This window comes from Harpia harpyja, chromosome 10 (assembly GCF_026419915.1).
Source record: "Harpia harpyja isolate bHarHar1 chromosome 10, bHarHar1 primary haplotype, whole genome shotgun sequence".
NCBI classification, from domain to species: domain Eukaryota; kingdom Metazoa; phylum Chordata; class Aves; order Accipitriformes; family Accipitridae; genus Harpia; species Harpia harpyja.
Window position 1 is genome coordinate 5,916,157 of NC_068949.1, and position 19,884 is coordinate 5,936,040.

General features: G+C 40.3%; 1 protein-coding gene across 10 annotated transcripts in view; it reads right to left on the reverse strand.

Moving 5' to 3' along the window:
- Positions 1 to 19,884, reverse strand: part of MICU1 (mitochondrial calcium uptake 1) — a 109,428-nt gene that overhangs the window by 48,728 nt on the left and 40,816 nt on the right. For 4 of the 10 annotated variants that reach the window (XM_052800124.1, XM_052800123.1, XM_052800128.1 and 1 more), the window contains 3 exons: positions 18,535 to 18,578; positions 16,099 to 16,173; positions 4,077 to 4,191 (listed from right to left, as the gene is read on the reverse strand). In XM_052800124.1, the coding sequence (XP_052656084.1) occupies positions 4,077 to 4,191; positions 16,099 to 16,173; positions 18,535 to 18,578 (234 nt within the window). Of the gene's footprint in view, positions 1 to 4,076; positions 4,192 to 5,114; positions 5,121 to 5,431; positions 5,498 to 16,098; positions 16,174 to 18,534; positions 18,579 to 19,884 lie in introns of all 10 variants that reach the window. The other 6 variants (XM_052800127.1, XM_052800131.1, XM_052800133.1 and 3 more) reach the window with 3 other exon arrangements.

The window sequence follows — 19,884 nt, forward strand, 5'->3', positions numbered from 1 at the left end:
CTTGGAAAACCCACAAAGCAGCAACTGGGCTGGCAGAAAGGTATTGAAGACATCCCTGCATCATATAGTGTGGATGAGATGTCCCATGTATATCCATGTAGGTAAATGGATGGTCTTGAAAGTTTAGAGTAAAGATAAAATTAACATGAACAGGACCACAAACAAAAAAATTCCTATAAACTCAAAGCAACCTTCTGTCTCCTTTTCTTGTAGAAATGAGCCCTATGGCACTTAGTGCTGTTTTGCAGGATTAAAACACCACTGGTAAGATAACAGATCTCACTCGTGGCAGGGAAGGAGGCTGAAGACATTTGTGTCAGCCAGGAATACATATTCAAAATAGCCACAGTGCAAACAGACCCTGGAGATCATGTCGCCTGCACGCAGCAGTGCAGGAGAGCATGCCATGGCACCTCCATTGCAAGGACCTGCACAGCACTCAATAACTGGCCAGAAAATACTTTCCAGAGCTAGATGGCTTGGGGTTTATTTCTTACACAGGGGAGAGAAAAAAAAAAAAAAAAAAAAAAAAGTGACTCTATCCTAGGCAAGAGGCCTCTTGCAGGCCAGTACACATAAGGGATGGCAGCACATTGCGCTCTAGAAAGAACCCCCAGGAGATGGGAGAAGGAGCTGCAGGCCTGCTACAAGAGCCCTGGCAAGAGAGTAATTACTTTGGCTTGAGCCAATGCTATTTAGCTCTCCTTCCAGGGGGAGTAAATCCAGACACAGCGACAGTCCAATTACGGGAACAACACCGGCTTATTCTTTTAATGCCCAGCTCCCTTCAGTACCTGCTAATCAAGTAGGCATTACCATGCCTGGACAACAGGCCACATTTGCTCTGAAATTGCAGTCACTGATGACAGAAAAGCTCTTTCTCGCCTTCCTCCACCTGTTCTACAAGTCCAAAAGCAAAAACCTCTTTGGTTGGGGAAGCAATGTGTTTGCTTTCCTATGACAGTTGAAGGACCCAGGTGAAATCCCACTGGCATTTTGCTTACCCTGTATTTTGCTCATCTTTCTACCTCTACCCCAAAACACGGGGAACGGCTGAAGCACCAGAAACCGTGGGGCATCCTCAAGGCCACTCAGCTCTTATTGCCTTTAATAGAAGGCTGGCTTTCTGAAGCAGTTAAATGCTATTTTATTAGTTGTTTTAAAAATACATTTTCACAGAAACTCAGCAACCGACGAGAACAGACAGTGCTAGAGCGAGAAATCAGTTGTAAATAAAATATGGTGACAGACTTCATTTTCTGTGCAATATGCAAACAGCTCTCTGCGAGCAACATACAGATGAAGCCTCCAGCCCTCTCTCCTCCTCTCCCTCCCTGGCAGCTGCCACGCAGTCCGCGTTTCAGAGGATACAACTAAAGTGAGCTGAAGCTGAAGCTGCAGAAACAAATTAAATTGAATGCTTTGGTAAAGTGCTCTCAAAGCCTGGCAGTGCTTTCAGTAGAGCCAGGGAGATGGGCAGGAGCCACCTTCAGCAGACTTGCTGGACACGACGCTCCGGTGGAGCACAGTAACACAAAGCCCTTGGGGTTTCTTGTTTTCAGACATTATCATTGATCAGTTTTGAGTTCAATAAGCCAGCCCAGACCACGACTGATCTCTCTCCATCACTTCTGAGCACAGCAGAGGAGCTGTCCCTCCTGCCTCCCACCCCCAGACCCAATCTCACACTCCCCTTCTGATTATCCTGCTGTAGTGCTCAATCCACCACCTTCCTTCTCACTGTTTAGCGGCTTTTAGCTATTTGATGTAATCTACAGCTTGCTCTTGTCCAGACGCTTTCTTAATGTTTCGGTTATTTAAACAACAGTGAGAAAACCAATATTGAACAGTCAGGTTTAAGATGTATTTTCCTCATTCTATTTTTTTTATTTCCCAGGGAAAAAAAAAAATAAAAAATCAGAAACTACTGGATTCCTGCAAGGTAGTGTTTACTAGTAAGAGAGTAAACCAGCATGGCATAACCGTGAATTTGCCATCTAGCCACAGGGCAAAGTTTGTTTGAGAGTTTTTTTTTTATAAAAGCAAATGCTTTAAAAATGAAACCAAAACTCTTCCTCTGGGGAATGACTGTTTGACAGTAGCTTCAGAGACATTACTCCATCCTCAATAACCATTCAGCAACCTCCCAAAATACCTAAAAGTCAGACTAAAAGTCCTGGAACACTTTTTTTCTTCTTTTTTTTTTTTTTTTTTTAAATTTTTCCTTTGTGACAGCTCCTGCCTTGCCCACCCTTCACATTGTTCCTCAGAGCACACACCACCCAATTCTGTCTCCTGTCATTAGTCTGATTCCCCAGTGACTGCAAACACGTTTAAAAGCCCAAAACCAAGAGCAAAACCCCCTGTCACTCCCACACAGCCCTCCAAAACAAGGCTGGCTGCTACTCTAACACAAGGTGGTCCTTTTACTTTTATTCTCACAACAAAGAAATTAAACCGAAGCCAGAACAATTTCTCTTACTGCTGCCTGCAGAAGCACATTAAATTAATTTTGCGCCCCGTGTACTTGATTAGGCGGTTGTTCACCACCAGCACAGCCATAAAGCCAAGGGCATGAGCATTTTCCAAACCACATTCAGTAATGTGATACAACAGGTTTGAGAGTTCATTGTCATCTGTGGAGACTCAGATGAAAAGGCCCTGCTACACAAGTGAAAATACCTTAGATAATTTTGGCACAGGCTAGACTAATGTAAGAAAGGAACGGCAAAAGTCTTAAGAGTCAGTTCTGAGACTCAGTCAAACAAAAAAGCAGATTAAAATCATAAAACAAATTCCCTGGCTTGAACTAGCTTTATCTCTCAGTGTTTGCTTTCACAACATGAAGGTCACATACATGTCTTTCCCCACCACGTCCATTTGACAACAAACAAGACCTCGAACACAGCTTCTCCCTGGTAACAGATCCTCTGAAATGCCATGTTCAGTAAATTACGAGCTGCCTCTTTCATTTGTCCATGTTACAGCATGCAAAAAAAAGGGGAAAAAAAATAAAGCACCTGTTGCTTTCACAAAATATCAGTGAATTACCCAGCTGACTCCCTGAACAGCACAGAGCAGGCAGCAATGGGGATCTACAGTAAAACTGGGAAGTGTCCAGCTTTTTAATTCCTGTAAACAGGTCATCATGAAACACATACTTACAAGATCAGATGGCCAAGTTTTCTCTCTCTCTCTTTTTTTTTTTTTTTTTTTTAAGGTCTGAAAATAAAATGTCTCAAGTTCATTTGGACAGCAGCATGTTCCCCCTCACCCCACATTTTCTAATGGGGCTAAAAAATAACTGGAATTTCTGTTGACTTCCCTGTTTGCGACGAGCACCTTCCAAGCAGCTAGAGAAGCTCTGCAAATAAGGTTTTTAACTTGCTTTTCCCATGAAGAAAGTCTAGAAATGCCATTTGACATTACCAAAGGCTTCAGTTTCACTGTTTCTTGCCAACAAAGCAAACTTTTAAGTGCCAGCACTTCAAGTGCAGAAGACTTTGCTGGAACAGATTAGCAGATCACAGAAATATCACAAATGCAAGTCAAGTGCAGCAGGATGAAAAGACAGAAGGTATCTAATGATACTTGTTGAAATGTAAATGGCTTAGCTTCTCTCCTCATTGGATTACATCATGCACAAGCCTGAACTTACCCAAGTGAAAATATAGCTGGAGAAGAGAGTTTGTACAGTCTTGTAACCAGTGAAGAACTGGAAAACAATGTTAATCCAAACACACGAATATCATATGAACACAACACAAGAACACATCTCCATTTACAGTTTTGAACAGCAGGTCAAATGACTCATTAAAAAAAAAATTGCCACATATTAAAATGAGAAATAAATCTTCAGAAGTCATTGATCTGCTTATCTTTCTGAACCACTCGAAGCTAAGTCTAAACCAGATGAAGCAATACCAATTATTCACTCAGCTCGAGTTTCAAGCAATCAAGAATTCCTTTTAGGGAAATGTACATAGACTACAATAGCAAACTCATTGCTTGTAAACCTTCAAAACTTAAAAAAAAAAATCAGTAATTGCAGAAGGAAAAAACCCCACTGTACTTACTGGAAAGGACTGTGGTGAGGAAGATGTAGTCGGAAAAAGAAATGAGTCCACATTCTCCAAGCGCATAAAATATGCTGTCCTCATCGGCAAACTTCTCTCGCTCCTGGGACAGTTTCTATTTATTCATCCAACCCACACCCCAAAAAGAGAAAATAAAGCAATTGATTAAATAGAGAAACAGAAGGCTTTATTTGTATCCTTACCACCAACAAGCCATTCCACATACACACACCCCTACCATCTCCATTCGTATTCAGTGGACCTTTTCCAGCCTTCAAATCTGTCAGAAATGCTCTGCAAAGATCAGTGCTTCCCCATCTCAGATGAGGGATAAGGAATTGCACAATATTAATTAGTTGGTTAGCCTAGCTGAAATACAGATAAGTGAAACTATGTCCATTTTGCTTAAACTTGTCTGAATCTTTGAGATATTGGTGTTATGGAAATCAGATTTTTTAATACAGTATTCAAAAAGGAAATTATCGTATTTCACTAAGAGCATTTTAGTTATACTCTGTTGTAGCAGTAGCCAAGAAAGAACTATTTCACATTAATATAAAGTATGATCAAAGTTATCAAAAACGTGTAGTTATCAGAAGCACACAATTCAGGAGCTCACTAGGAGGACCAGGACTGATATCAATCTCAATCTCTCTCTCTTGCACCAGTTCAACACCTTGTGTCTTATCAGCTAATCTCCCTTACTAAACTAAAAATCCAAGTCCCTTTGATCTGCTGAAGCTTCAAAGACTGAAAAGGATCCATAAAACTGTTAGGAGATACACACTGAAATCCACACTGGTGATCCATTTTAAGAACATAGCAGGAGAAGGTACACACACACACACACACACAGAGAAGAATATGAAATTAATATAAAGAAAAGTAGGCATGGATGAGGTTATTCCACAGAAACCAGGTCATGCAAGCACAGAAGCATGGTGAAAGCAAGGCTGAATTTAGGAACAGTTTTAGGAAAAACCACTGACAAACACCACCACATGGGGGTCCAGCTACACAACTGTCCCCCACTGTTACCTCTGTCTAGCGGAGATCCCATCATATACAAGATAAAGGAAAGAAAACTGGTTAACCGACAATAAAATAAGCAGGCAAAACATAACATCAAGTTGAACGGTTAGACTTGCGAAGAGCAAGAAAGTTTTGCAGCAACCAGGTCGTTGCTTTGACTGGGCACCGTTAAGAAGCCTAAGTAGACATCCCAGCAAGAGTTAGCACATAGCCTCTCCAGGTCAGATCCACTGTCTGCAGCTGATGTCTCTCATCCACCTCAGGTTTGTTGTTTGTTTTTTTTGGTTTTTTGGGTGTTTTTTTTTTTTTGAGAGAGAACTCACCATTGTATGTGACTGCAGAGTGGGGATGAGCTCAGCTAATAATTTAGATGAAAATTTAACCCGTATCTGGCTTGGAAACCACAAGAAAAGAGACAAAAATAATCATATAGATCACCAAAAAATACAGTTTCCAAAGAAAAGAAGTTCAGCTCTATTGATCAAATAAAACTCTTCTCAGTAGCTCTGCCTTTACCATCTGGAGAGAGTCAGGAATTTAATAAGAGGCGAATCACTAACAGCAGACAACATGCTAATGGCATTCATTTCACGCAAGATAACTGCTATTTATGCTTATGGGATACCAGGTTGAAGTATCATTTACTGAAAAAAAAAGTTTTTGCTTCCCTTCCCATCGAGATGGATCTGAAGCAAAATTACACTGATGCTTATGTTAAGGACAGATAAACAATGTCTGGTTTTCCTTTAAACTGAAGGGAGTATTTGTGGAGAAAGTAGTTTTCTGCAATTGCTGCCGGCAGTGTTGCCAGTAGCATCTCACCTGCTCGTGTGATTTATTGCCTCTTCCTCCGATTGCCTGTCTTCAGCAGCATTTATCATAAACTAGCTATTAGCATCCTACTTCACCTGCTCAAAGGATCCCATGAAAAAGTTCCAGAGGTTGGTTTATTATTTTTTATGGCTTTTTTTTCTGCACTTAAAATTCATAGTCGACATCAAACCGCTCAAAATATTCCTCATAAGAGGAAAACCACATCCATAGAGTAACAATAAAAGAAGTTATTAAGTTAGCTGCTCTCTGAAATACAAAGGTGTAGACAGATGGGAGGGAGAAGAATTTACTCATTTGCATCTTACTTCGAGCAAGCAAAATAAAAATTTTTATTTATTTATTTTAAACAAGCATCTACTTGTCAGAAACCTGGGGAAGGGGAACATACACTGTGACTATGGTGTTCAGCCTGCCTACAGCTAATAGGAAAGGGAATTTCTCCCACTGACCTTAACAGAAGAAAATAACAACTGACCTGATCAGTAAGATTTTCAGGCTCCTAGCACTGGGAGAACATAAGTTTAAAAAAAATTCACAACTCTCCCCTTTATTTTCTTCTGGCTCACTGAGAAGCTGCATGTTTGATCGCTTTCCACGAAGTATGTGGGAAGCTCGCCCTGCTATGGGAAAGGATGTAAGCATCCTTCTCAGGGGTTGCTCCTCACCATGAAACATTATATTCTACAGAATTATATTATAAACCCCAGGAAAAAAAACCAAAACAAATTAAAAAAAAAAAATAAAAATCAATCTACCTACTTTACAAAGCACAATGTGGACTGTTGTGATCCCTCAAAGCTCAAGGTGGAAAAACCCAAAGTCAGACCTCACATCTAAAACCACTGTCTGTAGACCTTGAGCTTCTTTTCCACATGCTACTTTCCTTCCAGCATACTCTACCATCTTTTCTAGCCAGAAAGGTAATGCATGCAATCAGAAAATGCAGGGAAAAAACCCTTTCCAAGCCTCCATCCTCTTTTAGAAACATCACCTTCACAAATTAGTTATCCACACAATGTCAGGACAACTTTCACATTTCATACCCTTTTGTATCTGAACACAAGCTGATTCTCAAAAAGCTCAGTTAAAACAGTCAAATGTCTTCCATGTAAGACTTTTTTTCTGTATTAAATCCATTCCCAAAACCAGAGTAATTGGTTAAGATCATTCAGCACACCCAAAAAACATTCAAAACTGAGCATTCACAAGTGAGCAAGCCACGGGGAAACAGCTTACAATTATGATGTATTTTTTAATCAAGCAGTAGATTCATATTAAACAAGCACACAAACGAGCAAACATCCAAATTAACATGTAAAAAGAAAAAGAAATCTAAATATACCATTGCTTTCAGCACAAGCATGGCTGTGTAAGTTCAGTGAAAAGCCACCAGTCCAGTCTTAGTGGACTAAAACTTTTTACAGGCATTCAGGCAGATTTTCTTACAATACCAGACATCGACAACAGGTTAAAAAAAAAATAATGTAATTGAATTTCAAAATACAAAGCCTGGTTTGCCCTTTCCAGCTCAGGCTCCAAGCCCAACAAACAGCACCAGAACATGGGTTGAACATATCAATAACAGCGACCAGCCTCCTTCAAACCCGTGTGCTGTAGAAAACCAAGTTGCATGCCATATGCAGGCAACTCCCCAGACTTGTATTACAGGCTGGCTGCAAGCAAGCAAAGCACCCAAAGAAATATCACAAACTTCACATTCTAGCCCAAAACTGATCTACTGCTGGAGCCTCCCTCAAGCCAAGCATATGGTACAGCTCTCAGGTAACAGAATTTGGGGAAAAAAAAAAACAAAACATTAATCCCTTCCACTCCTTGCGAAATATTACCTTTACTTTGGATTTAAAAATTATTTTCTCAGGGCTGAGTGAAGAATGAAACATGTTAATACTTAATTATGCAAGTCTGAAAAAAAGATGTATTTTTGCAAATTAAGGGATGCCTTCTCTGCAAAGGCAGAGACAGATGCCAAGGTGCAGTGCTGGTGTTTGCTCTGCATTCCTAACGCACATTTAGAAAAGCCTTATCAGCTAAATCCTTGCAGCTCCACTTCATTTTGCATTTCAGAAACTACTTATTGTGCAGCACTTAATTTGCCACTTTGGGAAGAACACATTCTCAGTAAGTCACTTAAGAGTTGACAGTCTGTGTTTCAATCTGGAAAAGAAAACACACTTTTGGCACATTTATTCAAATAACTTGTGTAGGTTTCAACATCACCTTTTTACTTAAATTCCTGAAGCTTTGGTTCATATATCAGCCTTATGTGACCACTCCACAGTGACTTATGCCTTCCAAAATGACAATAAATATCAAAGTGCATGCAAGATAACGAGTATTTATCCAAAACCAGAAAGTAAATTTGTAAATTAATAAGGAAATTTAGATGAAGCATAACCATCTTTTATTGACAAATGTCATCATACTCAGTTTGTTCCTTTTTAAAAGAAATACTTTAAGGTTACCAATATTGTGTAAGCAAATACAAAACCATGAATGTTTCAGTGAAGTCACCTTGCTGCAAAGCATTTCTCTTTCAGTCCCAACTGACCACCTTCAGTTATGCAAACCATTTAGAAGACATCTATTAACGTATTTCTTTTACAGTTAGCTGTAGGCATATAGGAAAAGAAGTTAAAATGCTCTATGTTCAGCGTTAAAAAGAAATATTCTCTTTTCCACAGTAGGAGTTTCCAAAAAAATTTGTGTTATAAGTTGGCCTAATATAGACAATTTCTATCCTTGTTTCTCAGTTTTCTGGCTTTATAAGGTAAAGATGACCCTCTGTATTATTGCAATTTTGTATACGTGTCTCTTTACAAATGAAATCTCTTTAACAAGAGGAAAAGAACCCCACATTAGGACTTGTGCCCATAACATTAAGCAGTACGCATAGACATGATGCACTATTAGTCCTTCCTGCTAGCACATGGCTTGATACCTTGGGCTTAAATCAGTAGACAGCACCCCTATAAATAAAAAACTATTAGGAATCCTTCTAAGGACGGGAAAACAAATCTTTTCATAAAATTTATTGGTCAATCTATTTAATTAATGCATTTTAAACACTCTTTAGCACCTACCACACATATTGTTTGACATCTTTAAAAATATTAGCTAGCACCTGCCATCTCATTAGTGCTATGCAACATTTAAATGTGCAGCGACGTGGCTCCTATTTGCCTGGTCCAGCAGAGCCTGCAGGACAGCACTGTGTCGGCACAGACTCCTGTGCTCCTTCCCGAGCAGGGCCGTTTAAAATCTGGGAAAATAGATACCAAGCCACTCACTGACTAATGGGTTTGCAGCAGATGCTCTGCATTAGTCTATCACACAAGATAGATAAGGGAAAACCCTTAAGAAATGCCAGTGAAAACTGCAGGCAATGCAGCCTGCTATGCTAACTAAAAATATTAATGCTTTGAACTCTGTCTGCATCAAAATGCTCAACTGGAGGCTCTGAAAGAAGAGAAATTTTTAATTTTTGCTCATTTTTTTTGAAGATACAAACTTTAAAGAATCAAAGCCATGTATTCAGAGATTTCATGACAACTCATGTTGGTACCTCACTACCTACATTAAGAAAACTGAAATAAAGAATTAAAAAGGCTTTCAGAATCAGATTTAAAAATTGAGCCTTTCAGCCCAGATGTTCAAAAGCCCTTTAAGGAAAAAGAGATAGGGGAGGTCCCTCTGTGCTATGAAACAAGGACAAAAAAAAAAAAAAAAAAAGGACTTGGGGGAGAATTGAGGGCTTTAGAGTTTTGAAAGCTACCTTTATAATGTGGATGCAAAATAAGTCATTTTAGATGCACTGGCTGGGATTTTTTATATCACTTTATCACTAAATAAGAAAAGAGTGTTTAAGGTTGTGATGGAAACAGCACAAGGACTTTCTAGAAGTCATAAACCTCTTTTTGCAGTGGAAAAGTTCACAGTATCACTCCTAGTGGCTCTAAATAATTTACTATGAAGTCTACATACTAACACAGGCAAACGCAAACAGATTCTGCATGGCAAATCATGGTGGGTGAGTGTTAGCATAGGAAAATGCTTAAAATTTACTGTTGGCAGACAAATACTGCAGCTTATGACCTTTCAAGAATATATTTTGATAAAGATTTTTTTAAAACCTTTGATTTGGGGGTTATTTTATCTGTATATATACACAGTGGGACAAAAATACAGAGCAGGACACGGATTAAGTTGTTCTGCATGCTCTCTCCCTCCGAGTTTGAATTTGGACACGTACAGAGAATCAAAAATTAGGCAACAATTATTACTACAGGTGGTCTCCTGAGACTGGAAAGAGAAATCTGCATTCCCTCCTTCCAGCAAGGCTGTAAATATTCATCACCTTTAAAACAAACAGCACCTGAAACGCGAGGCCAGCATTCTGTACGACCATGAAAAAAAAATGACACAGACTTTCCCGACCTTTCACAGGCAGCAGACCCACTCATGCAAGGGAGAAACCCCTGCTGGAAAAGCAAATAGGAAATGCCTCGGAAAAGGGACAGTCTACACTTCTGCTCCCCTCCACTGAACTCAGTCCTCCGCAGGGTAATGAAATCACAATCTGTAGGACCACAGCAGCATTCATCATGGAAATTTGATGGGGGAGGATTAAAATTAGGTCCTTGATGTCCCAAATTATGCTTCTAAAATGAGTGGACTTTTGACACCTTTGAATTTAAATGGCTGCTTAGGTCTCCAGATGGAAATCAGGATACTTCCTTCCCTCATCTCAGCCTGCATTACCAAGACAAACTCATTATGTTGATAATGCACACTTCTCATTTTCTCGGATAAAAATTCCAGTGTGAAAGTACACAAGGAAAATTATAATTCTGTATAGAAAGCAAGTATTAAACATTGGCTCAGATGATGAGGTTGGGGCCATACACTCAGTACTTATCACCCACCAAATGAGAAAGGGGGTTGGGGAAAAACCGCACGTAATCACATAATTAGAGATTGTCTTCGCAATCGCAAATGGTGTAAGGAACCGAATTAAGATACAACTAAAAATCTTGCCATTCCCTTCCCCTCTCACTCCTCCTTTCTTCTTCACTTGCTTCTCCCATCCAGACCTCCCCTCTTTCTGTAGTCAGTGAGGTCAAGCACCTCCTAAAACATTCCCTCCCACCCTGCTCGATCCACCCTCCTTTCCTCTGCCCTTCTCCCTACTAACTCCATGTTACCCAAGGACAGAGTTTTCAGAGCTCAGTTTTGTATCCCTCAAGTATTAAGCATTAATCTAACGCCAGCAAAACTATCAAAGAAATTAAAGCCAAAAATGATCCCATAAACCACTTTTTGATTACAAGACTGCATACACCCACTAAGAGCACTTTATCACCAAGTTGCTTGTTTTTTTGCTAACTTCCCCTGTGAATTTCATTAAGGTCACAAAGCTAGAGGCCAAACTGAAAGCATTGAGTACATGTCCCTCTTTACTTAGTAATACTGAATGAACCTCCCTCTGCTTTCTAGTTCCTTTTCTTAGAAACCATCTTATGAACTATAGCATTCAAATATCTTCTTCCTAAAATATTCTTTAATATAGTTCACTCTTCATAGTTCTGTAACTTGAAAAACTCAAGAAAGTTTTCAAAACTAACTCTTCCCCAAACCTACACACCTTCAAATACATTATGTTTCCCCACAGCATTTGGCCAGAGACGCCTGTCCTTTCTCACAGAATAAAACTAACTTTATGGTCTCGAGCGGAAAAAGCCGTTTTCCAACAGAGCCAGCTCTATCGCAGCCTCATCAAGCTGCAAAGTAAGTCAGAAGCCTCAAAAGACACCATGAAAACAGGAGGACAGGGAGATACACATTTGAGCTTTGCTCAAATATGTTCCCGTTAATAAAGCCATGTATTAACGGCTACCCTGAGGACTTTACTCTTAGCAAGCCGAATTCAAGTATTCTGAAATAAATCCTTTAGGCTGAGGATAAAGGAGAGGATTCAGGATTATTTATTGAAGGAGCAGGGAGAAAGGGTGAGCATACACTGTCCCTTTTACACGAAAAGTGCATATTATGAGGTCTGAAGCACAAACTAATCAAAGCACATGCTGTCTGCTTTGTACCTGCCAGAAATCCTGGTGGAAGGGGAGAGGGTTAGAAAAGGGAAGAAAATGAGGGAATGCTTGGTTACACCAAAAAAAGCAAACCATAATTAGAATAGACACAAGTATCAGAGACATTAGTAGCTGGAAGAAACACCTGCCAGGTACCTAGAAACCAGAATAAAAGAGGACATACAGCAACCAGAGCATTTTAGTAGTACCTGCCAAACAAGCCCTGTGAAAACGAGCAACAAAATTAGCGGTACAAAAAGATAACAGCAAGTAGAGCTCTGTCAAAACTGAAATACACCACGAACGTTTGGTAGAGGAGGCAGGAAAGGATGAAGTGTGTTCTGTACGTGGACATAAAGCAACCCAGGTGTCCACAGAGATGTTTGTGCACCATGCATTTACCTGTGTTAGAAGCAATTAAGTATTTTCTTTGATGAAATTTGTTTTTATTAAAAACAAGCCAAGAGACAAATTTGCAGTTCAGTATCCGCACAGGTCCCAGCGAACAGGGAAAAGCAGTGAGGAACACAAGAGTAACTCAAAACTGCTAACCAGAGCAGATGGCAGGGCCAAGTTTGGCTGGGAGGAGAAAGCTAGCAAGCAAAGAAACCCACAAACATGGACAGTGGTATCAGCAAAGAAAGTCAAGAAGAGAAAAATTGTGTTAGCTCAGCTCAGATTTGCTGATTATCTGCAATAAACTGCAACTCTGCTTGGCTCCCCAAAGGGTCACAGGCAAGAATTACCTCCCACCAGTTTGTTATGACGCTTTTGGGGATGACAGAGGAACTTTCATATAAACGAGCGTAAGGTTATTATCTATGTAAGAAGGTGCTTCCTGGTTATTATGTAAATATTACCTGCACTGAGATCAGAAGGTAAAGGAATTTAAAAGCGGGAAATCTGAAATTGGACAGCGATGTTTTACACAGATTATGGACCAGGATAGCTGAACGCTTCAAGGTATCTCCAAGCAAGCCACAACCTAGACTCAGCAGCTCAAACCGCTGACACTGGGGACTCATTTATTTCAAACAGCCTTACAACAGACATTGGCAAAACCTCATACAGTTGGATTTAGAGGACTCCTCACCTGTTTTCATTGCATCTAAGCCAGAGAAAGTACTGAGTATCCTTCTCAGTTAACAGGCTCAGTAAATCAACTGCACGTGCACTTACACTGCTATTTACCGAATTGCAATAGCTTGCCTTTATTTAGGTATCGTTTAGAGTTGCATCCTTTTGAATGAATGTTTCAGAGGCACTTAAACATCACAGGAGCTCAGAGCTCTGATCCAGTGTTTGGCTCCTGAATGACAACAGGACTTTGAACTTGTCTCACTGCAAGCTTGGGTCTACAGCAGCTTACACCACTCTGATGGAAGTCTCATGCTCCAGCCTTGGCTCATACACAAAGCAAAGGACCCCAGAAATTCAGGATAATAAACAAAAGCTCCTTTTCCCCCCCTCTTTCAACCTGGCAGCAAGATCCTTCAGTCCACCAGAAAAGGATGGTCTATCTACCTCCAGTCCTTTCCATGGGGATCCTTCCTGAGTACATTTTTCAGGCTCCTCTGCTCCCGAGATGTTGTTTAAATCATCTGGCAAGAAATCTTCCTCCTGAGCTGACTCCCAGCAACTCTTCTTTAAGGAACACACACCTCCAGTTACAGGGCCTTGGCAGGTAAGAGTAGTTTAAGCTAACCATTTTACTGGCCCATGATACAAGCCTGCATTGTACGGTGGAAGCATATTTCAGATTTTTTACTGGCCCTTACAGAAACCATCTGAAGTATTTTCCTTTTCCTTCATTTTGCTATTGCTCTGCATTACTCTATGGCATCCCCAAACATCTAGAGATGTAAATATAAATGCTGGCAGGAAATACTTAATTCATAAATTTAATTAGAAGGCATTGAAAGCCTCTGTAATTACTTACTGCAGCAAGGGTAGCAGGAGGGTAAGCTGTTGCTGGTAGCTTGAAGGCTTTTGTTCATATCAAGCAGTTGCAAGAAATTTTCCCCACAGGAGAACAAAAAAGAGCAAGTCAAGTGTATTCTGTATTAAACTAATAAGCCATCTAAGGTGGGGTTTTTTGCCTAAATAGGCTAGAGGTCTCTTAAAAGCACTACATCTTGCCTTCAGTGTGAGCACCCAGCTGCACAAATACAGATCTATGCTGTGCACACCTACCACATCCATTTTCTGCCTCTGCTCACACCTTTCCACCAGGCTGCACTGATGAAAGCTCAGCTGCACGATGCCTGGGAGCTCCCCTATGGTAGCTCACCAGGACGGGGACCACACCAAAGGACCCAGGCGACAGGGCATGATTTTGCTCTCAACAGGATGGATATGCAGCTTACACTTTAGAGGAACACCACTAACAGCATCACTTTTTTAATTTGAGAGATTAACCTTGTCAATCATTAATGCATAAAACAAAAAAACAACCCATCAAGTAAACAGACAGGGCATGAAAAAGAAAATTTAAAACAAAATCCATATTACAACCTATGTAATATTAACAAAGCTCATACCACATTACACGTGCTAAGATATGTAATTCTACTTAGCGAGAACTTACTCATCACTATCATCTTGCTAAGCAAGATGCAAGTAGTGAGTGATGAAACAGCACAATACCTCAGCTTGAAAAATCAGACATGCAAAGAACATCTCCACATTATCCTCAAAAGCGCCCTTTCTTAAGCCCTAACAAACATTATGCAGCAGGGGAACAGCACATCCTAAATTAAATAGGACTTTACTTCTCCTAACCAGGGGCATGCTTTTCAAGATGGTAGGACAAGAGAAGGGACAACAGGAGATAGTTCTCCTACAGATGGGTTAAAAAAGCATTTACTTTCCCACCGCCAAAATGCAAGAGGAGGAAAGAGACACAGTGGAAATGGAGCAGATGAACAGTTGTGGTCTGGATACCTTCATGCCACAGCACCATGAGCTACACATTAGATTGTGTCTATTATCACATGAGCCTTTTGTTCAAGCTCAATATAAACACTTTGAAATGTTTGCAGACTGATTAATACTTTTTTCCTACTCTGAATGAATAGTAATCAATGCCTCTTCTCCTCTGCTTTCCAGAGCTTCCTCCCCCTGGGGGAAAAACTACCACACTTAAACAAAAATGGAGCCAGGGACAGAGTTGCATCCCTACACACTCAGCCCAGCAGCAGGTCAAAGAAAAGTACGAGTTCATGTTGGCAAACAGATCTGACTGAGGGTTTTGCTGGATGAGTGTCTCCAGGTTTTTTGGTCTCAGTGAGTGAAAAAGCATTTAGGCTCAAATTACAGGAGCATTGTTCCCATTAATACAGCAGTAACATTTACCTCCCTCCCCATCAACCCTATAAATTATCACTAGGAAGAAGGAGGGGCAGGAAGAAGAAAAAAGAGGGTATTATCTTCTCACCATAGCATTCCATCACATGCACAGCAAGATGCTTCAGAAACTTGACACAATTACAATACAGAGGCACATCACTCCACAAAATCTTTTGGCTAGGCCAGTCCCCATCACCGCACGACAGCCAATTAGTTGTTTTGATGGTAGTTTTATGTAAATAAAATTGGTTCTGTGGAAAGAGCAGCTCATACATCTGCTTACTAATGCTGTAGCATTTAAATCTCAAACATATATGCTCAAAATTCACACCGATACTTTAATCATCGTCCTGTAGTATATAATTAAAATACAACTGACTGCACAGCTGGTTCTATTCTTTTAACTAAATCTCTTTCTAAATTATTACTTGCATGCAACCCTGGGTATACATCTTTGCTTGGAACTAAAATTAATTCTCTTTTCTACTCTTCATCCAGGACCTAGCCTGCAGATTGTCAGTACTTTTCAGTACAACAGCTTGCTTGTGTCTGATTGCCCAAATACTCCTTTCACCTTAAAAATGAAGGGGAAATTTCCAGTAAACAGGCCTATTACTTTTTGAGCACACACCTGTACTGCAAGTCCCATTACCTCTGCGTGACATTCGTAAGGATGCTTAGGGGAACGATGGACCTCTTACCCTTCTGCTTGAGCTCATCAGCTCCGCCAACGCACAAAGGGAAAGCGCCAGAAAGTTGTCTCCAGGTAGAGGATGCTTTGATAACCCAAGAGGAATACATAGCTAGAAACAGGCAAGGAGGAAGAGATGCAAAAAGGCTTTATCCCTCGGGTGCTACTATGCAAGTGAAACCCGAATGAGTAAGGTCAGCTCTGCAGCACCTCAGCTGGTGCTTGACCGAGTAAAGACAGCGCTGTTTTTTAAACTAAAACCCAAAGCAAGCAATAAAATGAGAACAAGATGCTATCAGACAGATCAGTCTACCATCAGCTTCTTTCATTACCAAGGGAGAGCCAAGGCCCACTTATTTTATACTCTCCTTGAATTATCCTCTCACCTGGACATTACGGCTACCCTAATAGCCACAGCCAGATTTAGCTAGTCCCAAAGTGTCTTTAAGCAGACAGCCAAGCAAACAAGAACCTCTATTTCTTCATTTTCAACAGAGCAAACTGCTTCTAGGATGTTATTATACTGTGGCAAAAAAAAAAAAATAGGTCCCAAGAGAAGATAACAATGAAGAAAAGTCTATTGCAGTACCCTAAATCTGCTGCCTCACTTTCAGACTATCCAAACCACAGCACGTGGACATCCAAGTGCAGCACCAACATCTGTAACTTACATAAACAGCAATTTCACCCTGCTACAGCTCAGAGCGAAAGGTGGGTAGGGCACAAGGCAAAGACAAATGCTACCTGTTCTCCACCCTTCAGCCCGCACAGATGTTCACCCCACTGAAAGGCAAGATCCTAAAAGCATGGATGACGATGCACAGTCGAGCACAGTACCTCAAACACCGACAGTGGGTTTTCAACACACCTGTGTGGTGACTGTGTCCATCACATCCAAATGCACTGCAATTCAAGCCCTCAGTGCTGAAGAGCAGAGGACCAGAAAGTTGAGTTCAGCAAAGAGATTGCCTTTGGATCTTTTATCCAATGTGACAGGAACCGACTGTGGAGTGCTCGGGAACAGAGGAACGATTAGCAAAAATAGTGTGGGATTCGGCATTTCTTCTCTACAAACAAATCCTGTTTATGTAAAGCCTAAGGGATGAATGTGATAGCTTGACAAGATAAAATGATGAAAGTGAGCGGATGCATAATAGACTGTCATAAACCAGAGGGAGAAACATTTGATATTTTGCAAAGAATATATGTACTTTTTTTTTTTTAAATTATGAAAAGCAGACATTGGGTTTGCAGCAGGGGGAGAAGAAAACAAGTGTTCACAACATGCGTCATAGTTTTATGCATCAAAACTAACTGCCAAAATACTACCTTCCAATTGCCTGTTTTCAAACAAAATCCTGCTCTGCTGTCTGGGTAACCAGAGCACTTGTACACCGCTGATGACAGGGACCCCAGCTATTTGATCACCTTCTGTCTTTACCTTTCCCGACTAAACACAAAACAAGACAGCAAACTGCACGTGTTCAGCAGTGAAGCTGCTGAATGAAACAAATAAAGCTGCTGAATAAAACTTTAAATGCATTTTTTTCAGTGCTGAGGCTTTCCGGAAATGCCTGACGCTACGTATCAGGTACATCACTCAGCAATGAAGGCATCAGATTCTGACTTCCCTTTGGAACAAACAGAAGCTTTATTTTCAGATGATGCTGATGAAATGAAAATATTGCTAGAAGCTGGAGTACCATTATGTTCCCATAGTGATATAACGGAAGGTTAACTAACCTGCAGTTATCTGCAGCAAGAAGTCGATATGAACTGCCTTTACCGTACTCTTCCATACCAATAGGATTTATGGTGTGATTAATTGGGTCTCTGATTTCCATAAAAACAGGTAGGATGCTACGCAGCTCCACTTAAGCAGGCAGACAAAACTAGATCACAGCACGGTCAACATTTTACCAACACATATCATGACAGCACAAACATCCAGAACAGTTGTGCACTGCTGTAGAAAGGACCTAAGGTTCAAAAGGGGAATGGAGTAAGGCTGTTTGATAGCGGGGGAAATACATACTCAGGATGCAGATAAAAACACAAAAGTGTCTCCTTCCTTTAGGAATCTGGAGATGAGTCTGGAAGGGAAAGGTCAAGCAAGTTTCCCCTGAAACAGCATAACTTGTGGGGCTCTAACGCAGTTATAGAGAAGCAGCAAGGAAATGTCATTACAACCTGTAATTTCCTGGCCTACCAGTATATAAGAATAGGTAATATTTTGTCTGTAAACATTAAAATAAGACCCCTTTAAAAAAAATAATCTTTCTGTCATTACAGAAAAAGCACTGCAATGCTACTAAACAATAAAAAGCTCAGAAGAGAATACTTCGAAGACTTCATTTAACTTACACCCACATGCAGGTAATAACTAAAGAGCTCTAGGTTAAAAAAGCCATTGAATAATATACACTTAATAGTCTAATGTACTCACCTTCCCATCATAGCGTTTCACTATAAACTGATCCAGGCCCAGGTCTGAAAGAAGGAAAAAAAAAAAAAAGAATACTTAAAAAGAAAAATGCATTTAGACTGTAAAAGTAAGCATTTCTTGGGTTTTCTGTTTGACTGAGGATTAGAAAGTAAAATGCGCTGTCTGAGTAACATCAGTAGAAAGTACCAGAACAGAACGAAAATTTGTTTGGCTTCATGCATTTTGTACTTTGTATTTCGATCATGAAAGACAACAAACTCATGGCATCAGAGGAGACAGCCTCCTTCTAGCAGGGACAGTAGGAGCACAGCTCCCAGCACCTATCAAGAGCCTGAAATACCCACCCCAAAGTAGAAGATTTCTGCACTATTACCAGGCAAACATTTCACCCCGATGCCCTATGTAAATGCATTTTCATAAAACTCTTATTGTTTTTAGTAACACCTTTTGAATGGCTCACAAATGGGAAAACAAAGAATTGTTCCCATAGTTAATTGGGATATTCCCAAATAAATCCAAAACTTGTTCATATTTCAGTATAAAATTGCTCGTAAATAGATTTTAAAGGAGATAAGCTGTAGCTACATTCGTAAGAAGGCGAGTACTTTAGCCAGAAGGGCATCTTGAAGAAAGGCAGGGAGACGGGTTATTTATACTAGTAAATTCAATCTCTCATACCATCACAAAATGTTTTTTCTATCTTGAAGAGAGGGAAAAAAAATCTTAGCATTTGCAGAGTCAAGGCACAGAGCTCTCAATCTAACCCGCAATGCCTGGCACGTTATATGTACACTGATGAATGCACATACAAGCAAGATGACAAAAATATTCAGGAAGATTAATTATCTGAGCTTTGCAATCCAAAGTCGGGAAGATGCACCCTGAGAGAAGATTAAGCAGAACTCAAATTGAGCACTTCCAGTAATTTGGGAGAGCACAGGCCAACTTTCAGTTCTCTGAAGAATAAAACCCCTCAGCAGAGCGACGTCCCCTGCATTTTCTGCCACTGTTTATAATTATCACATCCTCATTTCAATTTGAATTAGAAAAAAGACGGAAAAAACAAAATAAAACCTCTCCCACGCCTGCTGCATCACCTGCTTGTGAAGGAGGATAATAAAACCCTTCCCATCTACTGGAAAAGTTCATAAGGTTTACGGTGCAGAAAATGGAGTTATTAATTGCTCCAGGGCAACCTCCTCAACCTTTCTGAACCAAAGCAGCTAAGACTCCTCTGTCACCAATTGCAAATGCCAAGGTAATTTTCAGAGGGCTTTCTGGATTTGTGAATATTCAAGCCAGAAAGCACCTTCTCAATATTTTGTGGGCCTGACAATAGAGTGAAAATTG